The sequence below is a fragment of the Sycon ciliatum genome, chromosome 5 (assembly GCF_964019385.1).
Source record: "Sycon ciliatum chromosome 5, ocSycCili1.1, whole genome shotgun sequence".
Classification (NCBI taxonomy): Eukaryota; Metazoa; Porifera; class Calcarea; order Leucosolenida; family Sycettidae; genus Sycon; species Sycon ciliatum.
The window spans coordinates 30,146,418-30,168,734 of NC_088647.1; the positions used below are offsets into that span (position 1 = coordinate 30,146,418).

The following is a 22,317-nucleotide window of genomic DNA, read 5'->3' on the forward strand; positions in this document are numbered from 1 at the left end:
CAGGAGTCACCGCATAACAGTCTGTTTCGCTTCGTGGACGGTCGACTATTAGCAGGATGGTGGTGTGAGAACGTTGACCACTTTGAATAATCGCTCTGTTATCGTGGCATGTTTATCATCCAGTACACATCTGTCGAGCGTAAACGCAGCCAGCAAGCAGCAAAGAAGGTACATTCAGCATTATACTGACATAGTTTTCAGGTCGGTTGCACTTTCGATTCGCTACGCTCGCTGCAATCATCGCCATCGCAAGTAACGCTAACAGTTTCAGCAATCAATGTGAGCGACATTATCTAATCGTGTAGACCATCTACCTCGTATGTGTGGGAGCCCTCTCACCTTCAGGTGAAAGCGCGAACGATTTTTATGTTGTATGATCTGGCAGCATCACCGGAGGATGCACCTAGCGTGCTGCGTGTTTTCAATACCTCGGAGACCATCACACTAACGTTATAATGTTGAGTTAGTCCTTTCTGCTACGATTCCAGTAAGAAGATGATTTTTATTGCGTCTTTCTATTTCAAATAATGATATCCACATGATGATCCACAGCTAGGTGCAAGCACAGTGACGGGAGGCGATAAGGAGAGGTGTGAAGTGCCAAACTACAAGAGTAAGAAGCGCGTTTCATGCCAGCATTAGCGGTCGCCTGCCATCAGCCTTTCCGTAGCAACAGCCAATCACCACACTGTCGGTGTCAATACCACACTGGCAAATTACAACGGCGCGTTGAGACCCTCACCAAACAGCTACCACGAGTTCATACACGACATTGAACGTGAAGAATGTGTTTTGTATATACACAGGTGCTTTCCCTCACGCCCTTCGCTTCCCACGCGTGTGTCGGGGAGATTCTTGAGCAATGCGCTTAAAGGCCTTGTTTACAATGGAGGCAGAATTATGTTGTTTGACACATGCGCTGTCTCCGGTTCTTGACTTGAGCGCCGTCTCTGCGTCGACAGGCTGTCAAGGCTTTGATGAGATCGAGACCCGCACGTTCTATGCTTGTTGTACGAGGCACGTTGTTGTTGTTGTTGTTGTTGTTGTTGTTGTTGTTGTTGTTGTTGTTGTTGTTGTTGTTGTTGTTGTTGTTGTTGTTGTTGTTGTTGTTGTTGTTGTTGTTGTTGTTGTTGTGGTTGTTGTTGTTGTTGTTGTTGTTGTTGTTGTTGTTGTTGTTGTTGTTGTTGTTGTTGTTGTTGTTGTTGTTGTTGTTGTTGTTGTTGTTGTTGTTGTTGTTGTTGTTGTTGTTGTTGTTGTTGTTGTTGTTGTTGTTGTTGTTGTTGTTGTTGTTGTTGTTGTTGTTGTTGTTGTTGTTGTTGTTGTTGTTGTTGTTGTTGTTGTTGTTGTTGTTGGTGTTGGTGTTGGTGTTGGTGTTGTTGTTGTTGTTGTTGTTGATTATTTTATTTTGTATCGCAGACCAAACGGGTAATGATGTCCAACTTTATGATGGCAATCAAGTGACGGCCAAAAGCCAAGAATACATCGCATGTTCAGGAGAGTCCGAGATGCGCTTCACTTCCAAGTGCAAAGCTACTACAGCCATGCAGTTGACAGCATGAAACAAGGTGGAGGACACCGTGTTCGGAAACAGTGACCTTTCTACAACCATCCACGGTTGGTAGAGGGTTGTAGAAAGGTCACTGTTTCCGAACACGGTGTCCTCCACCTTGTTTCAAGGTGTCAAACCAACAAAATGTGTGAACTAAAACAAGGTTTATCCAATACAGTCATGTAGTACCAAGACTCCAAGAGTATAATTATAAGCTCCCAGCTCTACTCTTGGTAGTACTAGATCATAAACAACTAACTTGTCACTTGACGATTCTACGCAACTTTACCAACATGGTGTGCGTCCGGGTACCTGCAGTGCGCGTAGTGATTGAAGAATTACTCCATCTTCTAAGAACATCATGCGGAGGTCTTTCTGATTCACCAGGCACATCGTGTGAGAGTCTCTGCCTCTCGAGCACTCTGATAATTTTGTGATCTGGGAAAAGCGCTCCGTAGAATCATTCTCCCGGCTCACCTGGGCGCATTTCACTTCTCGATCCAAACGGATGCCAATACTTTGTTTCGTGTTCGTGTCGACTGACCGATATGGAGTGCGGGGGCAACGACCGTGAAACGGCTGAGGAAAAACTGAATCCAGGGTTCGATGTAGAGGAAGACAGGGAACAAATTTCTCCAGTGGATACCCGTTAGCGACAGGACGCACGCAGGCTTCCATGTTCAAAAGTCATTGCCTTTACTGGGACATTTAATTGGGATCAATGGTTTACAGGCACATTAGCTCACATCATCTCCTGTATTGAATTTCTGTAGCCGTAGAAACCTGGTATGTATAATAATGTCACGGGGTCGCGGTAGAGAAACCCGATCTACAATTCCTCCGGTGGCAAACCTGATATATGTACGTTTACAGTATGTACTGCGTTTCGATAGTGGGAACAAGACCGCATATTCATATTCATGTATATACAAGACTCCAGGTGCCAGGCGATAGAAACAATACCGGTACAGTCAACTTCGCTTATAACGACACCCGGCGGGGCATTTCGCGAAGTGTCGTTATAACCGAAGTCTCATTATACATGCATGTGTTACAGTTGGATGGGACTTTGCTCTGGGCATGAAAATTCTGTCGTTATTCGCGAATTGTCGTTATATCCGCAGTCGTTATTAGCGAAGTTGACTGTATTGGTGAGGCGTTGATATGTTTGTGCATGTACGAGTAGTCTACTACTAGTCGATACGTTCGGTAAACTGCATGACGAGTGATCGATGTTCAATGTGCTGAGCCGTTTTACATAATATGGAAGAGATGGGATCCAAGTGGAAAGATGCTGTAACTTAAAGTTTCATGCCGAAGCAATCATCGGACAACGTTTTGTTTAAACCTGGAATACATGTACATGTATAGACATGAACACGCCAGCGGAGTTGGGATGGCCTCAGCATCATGCACAGGACACCTGGTACTGCTTTTCTTTCAACTGGAACGTGAGTGAGTAGATACAATAGGTCGGGCAGTTTTGAAAAACGGGGAGACATAGAATTATCACAATGTAGATGTACGTGTAGATGGGGTACATCTGCCAAAGCTATAAAGGATAGGCTAACTCTCCGGCAGGCACAGATGTATAATACACCTGTATTAATCGTGTGAAACACTGCTCTGGATAGGGTAAAACCAGTGTCCAATGCCGTGGTTCATGGAATGCTTGCCCGTTGCCGCCGGCACACTTTAAGGCAGTCATCATTCACGCATCAGGAATACCTCCTCCACGCTCTCACACCTCTCTTTCTTTCTCTCTCTCTCTCTCTATCTCTATCTCTCTCTCCTCTCTCTCTCTCTCTCTCTCTCTCTCTCTCTCTCTCTCTCTCTCTCTCTCTCTCTCTCTCTCTCTCTCTCTCTCTCTCTCTCTCTCTCTCTCTCTCTCTCTCTCTCTCTCTCTCTCTCTCTCTCTCTCTCTCTCTCTCTCTCTCTCTCTCTCTCTCTCTCTCTCTCTCTCTCCCTCCCTCTCTCTCGGCTAGCGAATACGGTAGGCAGCAGCCGGCTAATGCTATTATTGAAGAGCTGATAACAAGGCCTTTATGGCCAAGCGACAGTACACCTTGTACAACAAGTTCAGCGGACTATTTCTAAAGCTGTCCATGCCACGATTCGTTCCAGCACTTGCATCGCCACTCGGCCAAGCCGGCTGGCCTGGCACTATTCGTGGAGGAGTAAAGGGCCCATGGGCTAGTACATGTACATGAAAAGAATGGCTATGAGGTTGTACTTGGGATTTACATGGGGATACTGACTGATCAACAGAGACTATCTCAAAAATGGAGTTATCATTGTGTGCAGATTGTAAAGTTTCATTTTATTTTTATTTACATTTTTTTGTTTTGTTTTGCTTTGCAGTTGTTGCCGCGGTCAGGCCAGTGAAATCATGTTCTGTGATTGCCCGTATAAGAGGCTTAAGAAAAAAAACTTGTGGTTTACATGTAATATGTGCAGTACAATACACAATCCATGTACAGTGCTGCTCAATGAAATCCGATCGGGTGAATCAAGTAATAGTTGCTATAGTACGCGTATGCTCCTAGCACCAGCTCACATCCTAGTGGTCACCGGCCTAGGACTGCACAGCTCCTGGCCTGTATGGAATTCACGCCCTTGCTCGGATTTCATTGAGTGACGCTGCTGACTGAGCTCAAAATTTCCAAACATCTCCGGAACAGTCCGTGGGAGCCCTATTATAAACGTGGTAAGGTACCAAGTCTAAGGAGTAAGGATGATACGTGTCGTCGGTATGATGGTGTTGTAGGTTGTCATCATGCCATTCATGGCACTCACTGACTCAGGTCCCACGTAAATTGACGGATGATAGCAACGCATCTTCAGTTCTTCACCGACATGGCCTTCTCCTACTCTTCAAAATGGGTTTGTTTGTTTTCCTCGGCAAGTCTCTTATCTGGAATCAGCGCCGGATGCTAAGAATAGCGCCCGGTCTTTCCGTGCGTTGACATTCTCTTCGGCTGAAATGCAAGGGAAAGTACCGATAGCCAGTCAATCAATAATCTAAAGTCCCTGCTCGCACTCTTGAGTAGCCAGCTGCACCTAGTAGTACAGTACCTGCGTTCGTGTCGCCTGGTCCACTCCTTGTAAGTAAGTTGTAGTGACTACGTGTATTTTGTAGTATGTCTGTTGAGCATTGAGAGACGGGAGATGACTGTACAGTTATCATGGTTATGCACAATCATGTAGAACAGGTAACGACCCCATCATCATGCACAAGAGAAGAGACAATGTCCGCAAAGAATTAAGTGCAGGTCACACAGTCACCTGAATCTTTCAGCGTGAAAACTACGGAGTGCAATGACATGCTTTCCCAGTGAAACACGCGAATACTCACGCCAGACAGGGAGTAGTAAAATACCGACATTATATTATTACATGTACTTCCTGGCTACTGCTTGAAAAGTACTGGTTGATCCTATCGACCATATGGCATATCCAGCGCAGGAAGGGGGTGAGACAGGCTAGGCCAGGATGAGGCCCACAGACGTGTGCACAGGTTGTCCACGCAACCAGTACTGCAGTAGTTTCTTCTTTTACTTCGGCCAGTATGACTTCTACAGTATTCACTTCGTCTTGGGCCCAGCTGGGGGTCAGGCATGGGGAGGTTGCCATGCTGGAGTGTGATAAGACCAGCAATACCCACATACGATGTAGCCTGGCCTATACATACACAGGGAACTTTGTTTCTGAAACGTGGAAATGCTGAACAAGCTCGACGGCTAACGTAAGAGGCTAGCATGCCTGCCAACAAATCCCACTGCATGCCATTAGTAGTATGTTTCTTTCGAAAGACACTAAAGCATGACCAAGTGGGCTGCCGATGTCAACTTCTCCTGAGTGCTGTGAGCTGGAAATGTGCTTCCGATGGGTTTATGCATCCATGGAATGAAGAAAGCCTAGCTGTTGTCGAGCCTCATGAGCATGATGAAACTGCGGTGCCTTTCAGTACCTTTGGAGGTGCCCGACTTGCCACGCTCCACAGCACTGATTTTGAAACTCCATCATCTAAAGAGCAGACTATAATACAAAGTAGATCTACAATGACTATGTAGTTCAACTGATATTCAATGCGGTTGCTTGGGTAGCACTTGTCAATACTTCTGAAGCAGTCGACCATGTATGTACATGCACTTGTTTCATGCAGTGTGTGTGCGGTGACTCTGTGAGTTCGCTACTTTTGATTATTATGCGTTACTGGTTTGTAGATGGTGATGGTACGTACGTGTATTGTATGACCCCGATGGTTGTAGAGTTGGTCAATCTTCATGGTCCTTTTGGGGTTACGTAGATCTAGATCGTACATGACTGCTACCATTGGCTCCGAGTGTATGTAAGCGCTGCATCACAGCCAACGAGTACTAGTAACGTTACAATTGTATGTACAATAATGCATGGTGGTATTATGGCATGAGCGGGCCCAGGGACTGTCTGTACATCATACAGGTAAATGCATTCAAACCACTCGCGAGTATTGACACTCGTCTCAAACATATCCAGCTAGAGTGTAACCCTTTAAAAGCCGCTCCATACTTGAATGTGTCGAATTCTACCCATTCGTTTGTGAAACTTCAACAGGTCGTAACTCAGTCAAACTTAAATACTTTCTTTCTGTTCTTTTCACGAGAAACCACAAACTTCGAGAACAGCCTCGGGATACTTCCTGATAGAGGTAGCTGCGGTTGCGTCTGTGGTGGTGAAAATGGAGTATCTCCGCCTACCTGAGGTCTCGCTTGAGCGACACTTCAGTGCACCAAAGAGCGGGCCGGAAGAGTAGACAAATGGGGTCGGGGGGGGGGGGGGTTGGAGTGGCCCAAATATGATACATGTTCAATGAATTAAGTACAGCAGAGAGGTGGTAGAAACAGCGCAACGAAGAAGAGCCCAAACAACAGTGTCAAATGTGCCTTTAGGCTTTTACCCATTACCGGTACTTTCGATGTGTATGGGTCACACATTTAACGCTCTTGTTTTTGGCTCTTCTTCCTTCCGATGCTACATGTACATGGACATGTAACACCAAGAGAAAAAATGAGCTCCAAGCTTTAAACTGCTTACGTACTCTTGCCGCTTGGTAACCATGGTAACACTGTACATCTACTAGGCTAGTGGGTCGGTGCTTAGCTCCGGGATGGGCATCCGGACCTTGGGCTCCGCGGACTTGGAACCTCAAACCTGCAACGCTGCCGTGTGTGTTTTGTGGTCTATCAATACAAGTAAAGACTCATACTCATAGAGTCACACGCTTCCAGTAATATGACTACTAGTACTGCATCCCCGTACACTGCACGGTGCCCGGGCAAGGGAAGAACAGACAGTACCAGTGGATTCACAGTCTCGCCTAAACCCGGCTTCCATCCTTCACCGAGCCTCTGAGTCTGATGTACTCTTCTCACTAGCCCTTGGTCGATAATGCCGGCAGAACAATTGGCAGAATTTGGTACATTTTCATGTTTGTTTCATGCATGTTTGGTGTGTGGATAAAGAAATGGAGCAGAATTCAAAGAAGTGCCTGCCATAAGGTTTGTACTGTTCTGCCAATTTCACTTCTTTTCGAGTAGAATCTGCCAATTTTTCGAGCATTTCTCCGCCTAGCATGCAAGGGGTTTTTCTTACACAACCTTCCTAATCCAATGCACCTCATGCCGGCTGCATGCTCGGCGTTACGACCTAAGCGTTCCTCGCGACTATGGCTCCAGGCGCAGGGCGTTCGGGTACTGCCAGCGCTTGAGATGATCGATATCTCAACTGAACGATGCACTGATCGACAGGGAAGTAAATTGCCTGAAATTATTTGAATGATTGTCACTGCGGAAACCGCCACTGCTGCTCATTCTCTGAACACTTGTATGTACCTGATGTACCGGTACATGATTGAACTGTGCACCTGGCGTATACTACGCGCAAATATGCACAGGCAGTTTTCACACGCGAAGATCGTGTACATGTACTGTTGTTGTAGGTATGCTATAGCGCTAGGGCATGCTGCGAACTCGATGAGGTGTGTGAATCCATCGCAACCCGCACAGGAAACACAGGTACCGGTTGACGCCATGTTTTGTTTTGATACAACCAAAAACTGAAAGCGGATAAGCTGCTAGTGGAATGCTGGGGAACTGGAAACATCTACCCGGGTCTAGACCAACAGGCTGCAAACAAAGAGGATCTTCCTCTTGCAACTGTTACTTCGACATTGTGTCATTCATACCCGTGCCAAGGCGACCACCAGGCATCTGTCCTGGAGGATTACTGCAACCACTGAACCAGTGTCAAACTAGTAAGGGCAGTGTTCCCGGTCGCCAACCGCCAGTTTGCACCAGGTTCGGCAAGGGTTGCCTCGCGTTCCGGGGGGGGGGGGGGGGGGCGCCCAGCTGTGGAACGCCTTACCCAGCGATATACATGTACGTGCCATCTCCACGCTCCGCCAGTTCCGCGCCAGCATGATCCCGCACACCCTTACGGCCTTAGTACCTAGAGTACCAAACGTCCTGTTTGATGATCAGCTGGCTTAGTTTTTCTCCACCTCTATCCTTATTACATCCCTCCCCAATTTCATTAATTCCTGCTTTCTGTCTGCATTCGCCACCTTTTCATTGGGCAGATCTGCTCGTTTGGTTTGCGAATTAAAATAAACACAACAACAACAACAACAACAACAACAACAACAACAACAACAACAACAACAACAACAACAATCGTTACCCTAAATAGCCCCGGGTATGGAAACTGTGCACCTGCCACATACATTCATAAGTTGTTTTGTTGGACCTCATGACCCCTTCCCTCTCCCCTTCACCCCCCCCCCCCCCCCCCCCCATCTCTTTGATAACTTCAGGGCTCACAGTCGGTATGCAGGATCGACAAAAGCGTCGTGCGAGGGCGGGTTTGGTGCACGTGAGTCGCGTGACCCCACGAGAGCACGATCGTGTACATCCTACGCATCCCAACAGAACAAAGAAGAGAAAGAACCTTGGCTTGAGTAGCCTGTTCTTGTCTTGCAGAGCCGATGTTCGCGATATTTTGGTCGGACCTGTCCTTTCCTCGCCTTCTCTTGGCATGCAGTGTCAAACCATTCTCGTTTCCGTTCGTCTCGATCTTGTGCTTTTACGATCGTGCATACTCCAGTGGAAATAGTTTGCTTTATTATTTGCACTGGGAATTGCACTGCAACACTGAACAGTTACTGCCAGCCCTCGGCAACGACTTGCCTTTCACTGTGCCTTGTAGAATTGGTCCACCGAAGGAGAAGGCGACAGGCAACCTGTGCTAGTCCCAGGAAATTCATGTCATGTAGCCGCTGTTCGACCAAATGCTGATGCTACAATGAGCGATCGCGATGTTCCACAGGTAAGAAGACAAACAAACGAGTCAGAGCTCGCCAGGCAGGTAACGCCGAGAACATACCACACAGAGCTGCTGATCGGATGGAGGCGAACGGGACCAGCAAATCCGCCAGGCGTTAGTTGAGGGCCACTGAAGGCCAGGTTTCCAGAGGTACCAGTTCCTCCATGATGGCGAAATGCGCTGCCACAAGAACTCCAGCGAGAACGAAAGCACAGCAACCAACTCCGCGGGCGAACTGAGGAGAGAACACTGAAAAATCTGTGCGCAATGATTTTCTGTTGGACGGCGCGCGCGTTGCTGTTCCGCTGCATGCATGCGTTTTTCTTGTTGTTTGATCTGGTGCTGCTTTTGCACTTTTGGCGTTCTGCGCGCTGAGTGGCACTCACTCAAAAATGTCCACTACATCTCATTCTTGGCGGATTTTGATCATCTATGGCTTATTTTTTTCAGCGTGGAATTCTCCAGACATTTACCGATCACTTTTCCGATTGCTGTGCCGAAATCGAAGCCAAAACGACCAGACTTTGGCTAATCCGTGCCGGAAAACTGGAGGGAAAATGGTGAAACGCTGCGGTAGATCACTGAGTTTGGGGGTTTTGAATCAGCATAGCGAATCCCAGCTTCGTGGACATCAGGGCCGATGTACATGTAGTGGACTAGATCAAAGATTTGAGAATAGAGGAGAATAGAGGCCTGTGATTGGTCAGTTGTCATCACGTGACATCCGCGCAAAGCCGTGCGCGACTCGACGCTTTTGTATTGGACTGTGAGCCCTGAACTTGCTATGACATGCTCCAGTTCGACAATTCGGCGATACCAGGGATACGTCACAAGCTGCAGAATACCACTCCACTGCAGCCATGGCAGCCATGAAAACTGACACTGAGCAGCCAAATGAAGAAAACAAGTACAATACAGTGACAGGTGCGCACCGAAGCCTGGACCAGAAGGTAATCACTACCCAGGTTTCTCTTCCATGTGTTCTGTCTTGCTGCTATTAAAGACTGGAAATACTGCTGCTGAGACTGGCCATTCATATCAGGCAATGAGAGGCATTGCCATTCAGAAGCGAATAATTTTTTATAAAAAGATCCTCAGAAGTTTGAGTGAGCTGATATGGGAAAAGTCTGAAGAAATATTTAAAAAACATATTCAATAAAAATACCTTCGGGAACCGGGGGTGGGGGGGGGGGGGGGGGGAGAGAGGCTAATAATTATTACTAAATATAGGCAAATACATACAATACTTTAACAAAAATTGAGAATTGAAACAAAATTCCACAGTCCATAAAGATCCACATTCAAACTGTATGAGCTCCTTTAGAGTGTCTACATGCCTGGCCTGGTGGGCAATTTTACCCATACAAACCTGCCGTGTCTGACTGACCTCCGTCCGGTCTGAACATCATACAGGTGGAGCACACGAACACGTAGCCTGGTGGCCAGGGGGGTGTACACCGTGTAGAGTGGGATAGCCAGAACAGCCATTCTCACGCCGCCACTGATCTCTTAGTCCTGGTGACACATGCCACAGGTTTGTGCTCAGTGCATGCGGTACCAGAGAGAAACTATATCCGGAGCTGCGGTCATCCGAAATAGGTTCGATGGCATCCCGTGCGCTCAGCCGGAGCACTGCAGTCGGTATACGTCGCATTTCAAGGTCATGAACCACTGCCGGCATATAATACCCAGAATCACCGTCAGCTCAGCGTGCGTCTAAGACGGACCAGGAACGCCTCGATGTCGGCCGGGCCAATCTGATAATGTACGATGGCGCGGATCAGCGTGTCGCTGAAGGCTAAGAGCAGGAACCGCTTTCCGCTCTCGTCCGCCACAGAGGGGTCCTCCTTGTCAAGAATGTCGACCAGCTCTCCGGCGCTATACCCACACACCGCTTTGTCCACGGTGAAAAACACAATATTGGTCTCCGTCACCTCCGGGTTGGAATCTAGACCCAACTCTTTCATGGAGTGGCAGCCTGGAGAAATAAAAGGTAGATGCAGAATTTAACATTGTGGAACTTTGATGAGAAGTTGGGGAACTGCATGCCAAACTACTGTTAGAGACACTTTGACAAGACATCATGCTTTTCTCAGGACTCAAAAACCCCGCAAGACAGTACAGCACCGTACAGTTGCCGCCGACATGTTGTCGGTTCTAGCATCTACTTCAACATACATCAGTACAATGCTACAACTCCTAAACGTTATGGAACCACTTTCGTTTCTCTCTCTCTCCCCCCCCCCTCGCAAACTGTATTTTCACTGCGAATAACTGACTTCACATTTCACCACATTTTCGTCCACAGCCCATCAACCATACCCTTCGATGAATGCTCCTTACACGTCTCTGTTGTTTTCCATAGCTAGTCATCATTGTTGAGACGGATTTCCCTCAGTGATAATGGTCTCATGAAATCGATTAGAAAACTTCTACGCTCATTACATTTGAACAGGCGATGTGGAGACAATAATCTTAGTAAAGCAATGAATGCAACTGTCTGCGCATTTATATCACAATCATAGCAACATTTTGAGGTTTTCAGAACGTTTTCTTGCCACAATTATCAATGGATTTCGCGACTAAAGGCAATGATGAAACTACAATAGGATTTATACACTTTTAGAACGAGGTCTGTCTCGTTGTCCAGGAAACGACCAATCAGCGACCAATTAGCGGCATTCTCGCCAAGCGCCTTATCAGAGTTTAAGGAAAATGAACTCTGCATAATATGTACGGTGTGCTACTAAGGGTGTGTTTGGTTGGTACGATCTAGAACAGGATCGAACAGCTGGTGCACATGAAGCAGCCTCATGTCAATCAAACGGTACTCCAGAAACAGAGCACATTTTAGTGAAAAAATGTGCCAAACTTGGTGCATTCTTCAAAATGTGTAGGGGTCACCATGGTCACTTTGTACGGTACAACGAGTCCAACCCAAAAGCGTATGCACGTGTTCTCTGTCCACCCTGCACTCACTCGTTGCGCACACATCCGCACACTCACTCATACGTGTACACCACTATTGAACACGTGAACACTGCCAGTGGGGGCCACCACAGCACGGCGCCCCAACTTATTGTCTTTGCACACAATTCCGCGGTCATGACTATACAGAACCATTGCCTAGTCTAACCAAAAACTCCAGCTACGTACAACCAGAAAACCACGCCCGATCATTATGCATCCGCACACTCTAGAATAATCAAATCACTAGAATAATCAAAGCGATGATGTATGAAATTACATGATGATTACTGGGGTGGGTGGGTGGGCACTCTCACTCAACTCTCCGCACAAAGACAAAAGAGGCCGACCCTGCACTCGTCACCTCCTTTTATCCCACACCGTGCTCCCTCGTACCCGTTCCCGGGTGGACAGAGAACACTACTTCTCTGCTAATTCTTATACTGTGACGTCAACCGCAGAGAAGTGACATATCATTTGGGACCAAAATCGATGTTCCTGCCAGGCTTCACTGTGAAAAAGTGAAGCTGCTCGGTCTGCTCCGGCCTCGAGGCCGGAGCAAGCAGAACATGTTCTGGCCGACCCACAACAGGTGCAGTCCCAACCAAACGTGCTGTTCTGGTGAATCCTGTTCTAGGTCGTACCAACCAAACGCGCCCTTAGGGCATGTTCGATTGGTAAGGATCGGGATCCCGATCTCAGATCCGTCGGATCCTTCAGAGTCAACTGAACACTTTATTTCGGACCTTGACTGTTGCCATGTTGACGAAGTAATAGAATGGCGCTCACAAGTCACCCAAAAGGGTGAAAGTCGTACTCATCGCACACATCGTACAAAAAGTAAACAAACTCTATCTCAATCCACGTGTGCGTACCACAAGGTGTACAAAAATGATTTTTACCCGCCATATACACACAAAGGTCACATTTGGATCCGTTGGATCCGCCCAACCCTGCTCCCGGAGGTGGGTTGACCGGATCCAAATCCGAAGGATCCGGATCCGGATTCGACCAATCGAAAGGGTGCGAATCCAGTGGATCCGGGGATCGGGATCCCGATCCTACCAATCGAACATGCCCTAAAACAGCTACAAATTTGTTAGAAGTGTGTACGGCTTTTGCCTCCCGTACTCTTTCATCTGTACGATTTCCCTTTGTCAAAAGCTGGCGGAACCCTATAAAAACCGAAGATCAACGTCATTATCGGTATCGAAAAGGGGCTCTCGAAGACCCTAAATAGCTCCACAAGCTACGGATACGAATGAAGCTCGCAATAAGAGCTCAGCATTTCATTTTCTTCTATTCTACTTTTAGTAGTCCTCAGTGGTGCTGAGTTACAAGAAGAAAAATTAAATTCTATACCACACCAATTCTGTCTGCACACAATCCACAAAACTACCCAATATAATGGGTACACAAGCACAATGCAAGTGAGATAATGTGCATGTAACCTCGTTCTAAAATAGTTAGTGCATGGCAGGGAGGGCTTTATGGCTTGTTTGTGCCGTTCAGGTTACCCCTCGGGCCTACGGCCCTCAGACTAACCTGCCGGGCACTAACAAGCCATAAGGCCCTCCCTGCCATGCACTAACCTACTTCCTCCGTTAACAAAAACTTCGTGATGGATTTTTGAGGGACTGGTTTGCGCACAAACTGCCATGAAATGAGTCGCGATCACTTTCCCGGCCTTCCCTGGCATGCCATGGAAGAGGTCTGATGCAAGGAAAGTGACCTTTCACGACAAGCCGAGCGGAATCGATGGTTGCGCTGTGGCAACAAAGGTGATGACAGTCATGGCAAGCGAAACTGAAATAACACTTCTCCGAGGGGATAGTGTGCTGCACGCTTGGCCTCTCTACTACTCTAGCACTGACTCTGAGAGTGATAGAGAGTGATGGAACGGAGCAGCAGGCCTACACAATGAGTGAGTGAACAAGCAGCTGCTCCGATCGCACGGCATAATGAAATAATTCTGAATTAAAGTTCTTGTTCAACCTGCGCAAAGCCAAGATTCGAATGCCGATGACCATGCATTCTTTCAGAAGTCTGCAGTCCGACGCGAGTCTCGTGGCTAAGGAAAGTCGACTGGACTTGCTAGTCGCTGCCGTTCAGTGCTGGTAGGAGTATCCATCCGAGAAATTGGAATCAATTTGGCTGTGACTTTACTCCCGTGTTTTCACAGTTTCTCTTTACTCCCGTGTTTCGCGGAGTTCTGGAGAGTGGAGATGAAACCAGGAGTCATAAAATATTTTTACGACTCCCTGGTGGAAACGAGTAATCGCCACCGCAGCAGATCAAGCAGCTTGAAAGCCAACTTGAACGACGGCAACATCACCAAGGTTCAGCGGAGGGTGATCAAAGAAGCCGAGGAAAGGGTGAAACTAGCTGAACAACGACTCGAGAGAGATGACGACTCGCGTGCAGCAGATGACGACAGCGACGCAGGGTCAAAAATGAGTCGAGCAAAAGCGACGCAAACTGAACTCTCTGCTCATTCTGCCAACAGGTTCTCTTTAAAGATGCTGTACATGAGCTGAACTACCTTCGTCCAGTGATTTGCAGTCGATACAAACTGTTCTTGACCTGTTCTAAGCGTTTTCAAATCCATCAAAATTCATCACGAAGTTTTTGTTAACGGAGGCAGTATAATTAAAATAAAAAGTGTATGTAGTGACTCATTATATAACTTGCTATTGCTAAGTTCAATGTTCACCTCACTAAATATTTTTTGTTATTGCTGTAATAAAACAGTGTGAAAACTAAGTAATTGGGGTCTACGAGTCTACCTTCTGATAAGTGTTTTGCAAGGATGTGATCCTTGTGCAGTCTCTTTGACATGACCTCTAGTGCAATCAGGCCGGGTGCAGCCAACACTCCGGCCTGCCGCAGTCCACCGCCAAGCAGCTTGCGGACACGGATCGCCCTGAAAACGGAGAAAACACGTGAATATGTGCACCAGAACCTTTAAGCGAAGGTAGAGCACACTCTTTATAACACTTGATAACTTCAAACTTGTAACATTCAGGGTACTAGTTGTGATTTAGGGAAGAGGAACAGTGACCAGCTCTAAATATCAGGTAGCATGACTGGTGTGATGATGGCATTGTGAAATAATTTACCACCTAATGTTCTTGGCGTATTGATGCTTGCAATTTCTGTGCGGAGAGCGTAAAACGAATGCGTTGCAAAGCCAGGGTGAAGTACAATTCCAACAGTGCACGTGTAGGGCCACAGTGCTCGTTGCGCGAACATTGGGCAACTTACATCACCAACTTTGTAGTTAGCGCACACACGTTCACGTGTGCTGGCATACAGTACTGCCTGGTGCAGAACCGGAACGTTCAGGGTCGTAGCTTAGGCCGTTCCTATTTTCCTACGGTAGAACTCTCAAACTGTCAGCCACCATGTGTGTGCCTGTAGTCGACCATGTGTGTGCCTGTAGTCGATATCATGTGTGTGCCTGTAGTCGACCATGTGTGTGCCTGTAGTCGATATCATGCAATAAGGGCAATACTGCCTGTTTATTCCTCGACATTAAATATACCAATCCTATCCAATGTACATAAGGGTACCCTGCACCCGGTGAATTCTAGCCTCTTCGTTCTTTAGCGTCCAACAGCACTTAGTATACCCATGGGTTCCATTGAGGGTATCATCATAATATGATACCTATACAGTCAACTTCGCTAATAACGACTGCGGATATAACGACAATTCGTGAATAACGACAGAATTTCCATGCCCAGAGCAAAGTCCCATCTAACTGTAATACATAATTATAATGAGGCTTCGGGAAAAAGGACACTTTTCTGATGCCCCGCCGAGTGTCGTTATACGCAAGTTGACTATAGTGCAATGTGGTACTCAGGGCAACACTGATGAACCCAGCCTTCCCGGGCAAAACACAGCTGCTGAATGCCAGTCGCAGAAGGGAGCATGCGGCCGTGCGCTGCACTTACTTGCGGATGAATTCCTCCGAGCCGGCAATCACCGAGCCGACAGGAGCTGCAAGGCCCTGGTCCAGCACATTGCGACAAGAAAGAAAGAGCACACAACATGCAGGTAAGACAATAAGAAGAACAACTGAAACGTATCCTTCCTGCAAAAAGGCCACGGCTAATTGGGAAAACCTTGCTTGACGTTGTGACATGAAGGCACAATGTCCAGTTGAGCTGCATTCGGAGAAATCAAAACATTACATGATCCGAAGGCTGCCAGGTGCTAAGCACACTATCCTGTACGGCTTTGCAGACACGACCTTGATTGCTGGGTACATGAAGCGTACATGAGGCAACCAGCCTGGTCCTGGCCCTGGGCTCCACCCTGTGCTAAGCTGACGTAGCCACGTAGAGACCGCAGAAAGTTTGAAAATTCACTCCGGCAGAACCCCGGCCAGTGCAGAGTGTATTGTACACTTGCAAACGCTGTGTGTTCTGGACTCCTGCCAGTATCAAGAGTAGATAAACAAGAGTGTGCAACTCCGGATCTCTCCTGCACAATCCGCAGATACCCCTACTCATGGCGGAATTTTTGTTGACGTCACCTTTTTTTAAAGAAAAGCACGCATTTTGCCGCACAGCAGTGTGAGAGCACGTGCTGGGCACCGACCTTGTAATATAAAGCCCAGCCAAGTGCACGAGGCAAAACTTTCCAACAGACTCGCAGCGCGTGGGTCGTAGAAAAGATTACGTCAACAAAGTATTCCACCGTGGGCGAACCCATCCGCGAGTTGCCCACTCTTGTTTACTTACTCTTGCTAGTATCAAGAACAGGTGATCACCAAACACACATGTGATGCTGTTTAGCAATGGCTATGCATGACATACATGTATTGACTGACCTTGGAGAGACAGACGCTAACACTGTCCACGCCAACTAGCAACTCTGACACGGGAACGTGCAGTGCGGCAGCGGCATTGAAGATCCGTGCACCATCGACGTGAAGCGGTATGCCGAGAGACTTGGCAACCTTACTCGTCTACACACACGCAAATACAAGACGAGAGGGTGCCGTACATACATAGTATCATTGTTGATCCATAGATTCTTTCAACAACAAAATAATACGACAACAGCAGCAGCAACTAGGACAAGGTTAAGAACACCATCATTTTTTCGGCCATCATCCGTCACGGGAATGAAGATCTGAAAGCCTCACGGCTCGCTCACCTCCGCAATAAAATCCGGCTTCAGCACACGACCGCCGCACAGGTTGTGCGTGTTCTCCAGGCAGATTGCCGACGTCACGGGGTAATGCACGTCGTCTGCGCGCACCTTGGAGCGAAGGTCGTCCAGGTCAAGTCTGCCATCGGCCAGGGTCTTCACTGCCCTGGGATGAATGCCGGCCACCTACATGCCACACACGAAATACTCACACAGTACATGTACTGGGGACGGTTGATAACACATTCTCGCACTCATGGGCAACAGGGAAGTCTCAGTGTACTCGGTATCCCAGGTACAGTCAACTGCGCTAATAACGACAATTCACGAATAACGACAGAACAAGGCTTAGTTTTTTGTATCGATATACTGTGATACATACAAAACAAAACTGACAGGTCTGAATACTATCCTGATTTGAATAGAAGCTGTGCCCTTTCAACAGAATACGCCTGGATTATATTATAGTTTATCACTCTCTTAATATTGACCCCCACAGAAACTTGTGTGATCTCTAAGCGGTCAAATATCAGCATATATTGACTGCTTATATTGACCACTTAGCCCGAGGACTTAGAACTTTTTCCTCAACTTAGAAAAAAATCTGAAGCCAAATGCTCGGATTTGAACCCAAACTGTCAGATTCTCAGTCAAAGAACTTGGGGAACATACTACAAGAGACAACTAAAAACTTCGGTTTACACAGAAGTAATGTCTAATGTAAACGGCATATGTACATACTATTATACTATTACAATAGTATTCCTTTCTTCCTATAGCAAAGCAAAAACAGCTTTAGGTATGCTATGTCGTGATAAATCTATTATTGCCCTCATAATCGGTCAATATATGAAATATAGACCTCGTAAAAGACCTCGGGGGACCTCGGTCTTTTACTCGTTCTATATTTCATATATTGACCTCTTTAATCGTGCAATAATAGATACATATTATATAATATAATTTTACAGCAACAAGCAGGACAACTGTATTGTGATGGAATAGAGGACATGAAGATCATGTCATCAGCAAGATGATTGCTCAACTCACAGCTTCAACCGCCTCATCATCTGTGACACTGCAGCATATAACCCATCTATGTTCTGCAGCTGACGGCTAGGTGGTTTCAAGTTTTAAAAAATGCAGCATTCTCTTCACACACATGCAGCCTGCATGAAAGCACTAATCTGCAATACCTGCGCAATGCCGCCTTGTTCGTACTCTAGAATATGGCAGCGGTCACCGAGCAGGACCTCTGAACCCCGCTGCCAGCCGTGCACCATCACTGCACCGTACAACAACAACAACAACAACAACAACAACAACAACAACAACAACAACAACAACAACAACAACAACAACAACAACAACAACAACAACAACAACAACAACAACAACAACAACACACACACACACACACAGCAACAGAGTTGCTATACATGCACCCGCCATTGTACCTTCGATAGAGTACCTCGGCTCAGTATACTGAACATGTTCAAGTGTTAACAACCCATGGACGGGTACTAAGCTTGGCATTGAAGTTTCACTCAGCTTTGGCAAAGGGCTCAAGTTTTAAGTTGAACTCGGCACCACCTTTGGCTTTATATGGAGCAAGCTCACAATGGTCCCTCCTAATCCCAAGCAGCAGCTGTGGCACTGGAACTATGCACGAGTATGCGAAGTGCGGCGGTGACAGACCGACACTCTCGCTTACGTGAAATGAGATTTCCCATCGTGCCCGACGGAACGAACAAGGCCTTCTCCATTCCGAACATCTTGGCCGCGGTCTTCTGAAGTTCTGGATACGAAGCACACAATAACACGAGCCAAAAAGACGGGCAGCAGAATGAAAATAATATTGTTACACCATTTAACACAAATGCCCAGACCCTCAACAGTCTTCACGTACGCATGAGACCCAGTGCTCAAAGCTGAATGCAACTTAGGCAATGCCGCGCAGGTTTGCTCTTAAAAATGTCAGGCTTTGCACGTATTTCCAATGTATGTACACATTTGAAATGCTGATCTTTGCTTCACCCTCCAATGTTCACAGTTCCTATTGTTTCCACCTTACATACATGTATGTGTTCTTGGTAGGGGTGAAATGGTTACCCTTTAAGGTAACAAACGGGTATCTGGCTTAACGGGCGGGTTATCGGGTACCCTTTATCCGCCATACTTTTTCCAAAACGTTGCATTTGCTTGGGATCGTAAGCGCAACATGTCTTTTGCAGGCATTCTGATAGGAGAGCGATTTTCGGGCAACAATTGCTACAGTAGCCTTCCGGATTTCACGCCGGGAGAATATGCGAAGTCATACAAGTACACTACACCGCGACAAGCAGTGTGCACAATCACTGCGCTACATGCTAACAGTCGAAATTGTCGTAGCTACAATGGATACCATGATATGTAGCAGGATTGAACGAGGAAAAACACACTCAAAACTGTGCACTGAACTGTACAACTGTACAAGCAAGCTTCTAATACTGTACCCTACAATCCTACACGACTATCGGGTACTGTATAAGCAGAAAATTTCGTCGGTCAATAATTTCGTCCAACTCCAAAAAAAGGGAGTTCGTCCGGTTTTAAATTTCGTCCATGGATCATAAGAGTGTATTGAAAAGCTGGACAAATCAATATTAGTCCGGCATCTAATTTAGTCCAACAGCTCATAGGACGAAAAAGACGAAATTAAATTCCAGACGAATATTTCTGCTTGTACAGTACTCGTTTGCTAACGGATCAGCAGCTAAACAGACGGGTACCCGGGTTACCCGGATCACCCCTTTCACCCCTAGTTCTTGGTCCTCGCGTTCTGGATGCCATGCTAATGAGAGTGCCTTATGTAGCAAGAAGGAGCCACACGTGTGTGTGTGTGTGCGTGCGTGCGCGCGTGCGTGCGCGCGTGCGTGTGTGTGTGATCCCCGGTAGCCTAATCGGTAGGGCACTGTCGCGGAAAGACAGGGATGCTGTGTTCGAATCCCACTCGTGGATCCTTCTTTTGCAGCACTTACTGTCAACTGATGGGTCATCACCGTACACGTCGTCACCCACCGGTGCACTCAGCATTGCCTGGCGCATGTCCTCGGTCGGCTCAGTCACCGTGTCCGACCTCAGGTCCACGCGTCGTGCCGACGATGGCGATGTCATGCTCGACATAGCCTGTCGCCGTGGATACTGATGAGCTGATGTCGCTGCACGGGCAATGTCAGCCGCGAGTCGACTCACGGTGTGGTGTCCCCGGCAGTGTATAGCTGGTCAGGGTCAAACAATCAACAGCATTCGCTAATAATAATAATAATAATAAATACTTCAACTTCTACAAGAAGAGTATAACCCCTGGAAGTATTGAGGACGTTATAGCCCTGCCCTAAAACGCTGAAATGATAATCATACTCGAATAGCACGAATGCATTGTGGACCATGCTCGGATTTAGGACATCCCCCCCCCCCCCCCTTCCTTCCCCTAGCCTAGCCCTCCTCTCGCGCTGAAAGAAAAGATTATGTATATGACCGGTAGCCGGTAGTTACGTAGCGTGCAAGTCGCATGTACCATCCCATGGTGTACTGCTGCGAGCAAAATTTTAATACAGATTTACAGAGTGTAGACTGTAGTGTGAGCGGAGCTATGATTCTCTACAGCCAGTATGAAGGAGAAGTAAGAAAGTTTCCTTCGACTTGTTCAAGCATCAAATCGGATAGAGATGATCACGTATGTTTTCCGCTGGCCGTGACGCAGGGAGGACGTTGCCTACCTTTCGCTCCACTGCTATAGCGCCAGGTCCGAGAAAACTGAGCCAGGAGCTTGCCGTGCCAGGTCATCTGCGCTGCAGATCTGGTGTCGTGATGGTTGATGGTGGAATTGCAATGATCCCAATAATTATTATCATAAACACACTATCCTCCCTTCGCCGATGCAGAATGGAAACTATAATTTTTTTAATTGAAAATCAACATGCATACGCGCAGGTGTTCACAAAAAAGGAAGTCACGCACGCGATCGGCCGGCCCGGTGGGCACACTTTTTACATGTACCGGTACATGTACCGGTACATGTACCGGTATCACGTATATCCGTAATAATCGCTAGATGATCAGTCTGTTGTTGCTGCTGCTGCTGGTGACAGGCTGACAGCCACTGGTACGTATTGCTACATTTTTGTGTAGTGTGTATTGCTGTGGGAGTGTGGACATACATGATGTAGTCATTATTGACGAATACCTGCACATCAGTGTGTATTGTGTAACAGTAATACTGTCAGTACTGTAACAGCAATGCCAGTGGCTTCCCAAGCACCAACTGGAGGAGAGAGAGGGGGGGGGGGGGGGGGGGAGGTTGATGCAAGTACATTCTGTCTGAGGCAAGTTGCTCCGCTTCCAACACAACAGAGACGGTACGATAAGGTCATGTTGAGAAGTAAAGCGACGTTTAATACTTACTAAAAGATCACTCCTAATGTTGTCCCCATGGACACAAAGCACTGTCCCTGCACAGTAGCCTAGGTTACTATTACCAATGCCAAGAGTATAATACCCCCCCCTCTATATAATAGTATTCAGTATTAAATTTATACTCTTGGTAATGCCAAGAGTACATAACCACTACTGGTTATGTACTCTTGGTAATGCCTACCTATGGTAACTGAGTACAATGCACTTCAGTACACCACACTGGTACACGGGAAGCCTGAAGAAGATGTTGAGGTCTCTGCTGGGGTGACAGTTACATGACTGTACACGATACTGAGCTTGGTGGTTAGAAGAGTATCGCTGGCCGAGTCCTGGTGGTGACAATCAATTTTTTCTTCTTCAGACTTTTCCCGTTTGAATCTTTCCCTATCAAACTAATGGCTAAACCGGTGGTAACGCGAGATTTTAATACATGGCTTTTCTACACTGCTTATCAAAATTAATTATGAAAAGCCAGATTGGATACCTTATACAAGTACCTTGACCCTGCCCAGGGAGTTGTAAAATACGTTACATACATAACTTGTTACTTTACGAATTCCTGACCCTGCCAACACTTCTTCCTTCCACCTCTTTGACCAGATAGTTTTCTAACGGCCATGGCCGGCTCATCTCGAGGCCCTGTCCACTCGATCACATGGTCATGCATCAATATTGCCATACTATCACCATGCATGCAGGTCACTGGGAGGTGAATTGTGAGAAAACTTCACAAAAGACATGCATAACATACAGAATACAATGTATCACCTGATGAGTGGGGTGCATACGGCAACTATTACTTGGCTAATAACGACTGC

The 22,317-nt window shown here is 47.0% G+C and overlaps 1 protein-coding gene across 1 annotated transcript; it reads right to left on the reverse strand.

Annotated features, from left to right (window-relative positions):
- Positions 1-9,753: 9,753 nt before the first annotated feature.
- On the reverse strand, positions 9,754-20,968 carry LOC135818284 (uncharacterized). The gene is made up of 9 exons (XM_065331636.1): positions 20,803-20,968; positions 20,062-20,301; positions 18,756-18,839; positions 18,238-18,326; positions 17,048-17,227; positions 16,719-16,856; positions 15,838-15,893; positions 14,665-14,801; positions 9,754-10,889 (listed from the first exon to the last, which is right to left on the reverse strand). Exons 1-9 carry the CDS (start codon positions 20,867-20,869, stop codon positions 10,612-10,614), a joined length of 1,269 nt encoding a protein of 422 aa, XP_065187708.1. The 5' UTR covers positions 20,870-20,968; the 3' UTR covers positions 9,754-10,611.
- Positions 20,969-22,317: the final 1,349 nt, after the last annotated feature.

What these genes read in the sequence shown, in the direction of transcription:
- LOC135818284 (XM_065331636.1), bottom strand. Translation starts at nt 20,869, where the DNA reads ATGACCTGGCACGGCAAGCTCCTGGCTCAGTTTTCTCGGACCTGGCGC. An exon ending in AACAAGGCGGCATTGCGCAG is followed by an intron (nt 17,228 to 18,237) that starts GTATTGCAGATT and finishes TGTGGCATGTAG; the next exon opens with GTGGCCGGCATTCATCCCAG. An exon ending in AGCCGGATTTTATTGCGGAG is followed by an intron (nt 16,857 to 17,047) that starts GTGAGCGAGCCG and finishes GCGTGTGTGTAG; the next exon opens with ACGAGTAAGGTTGCCAAGTC.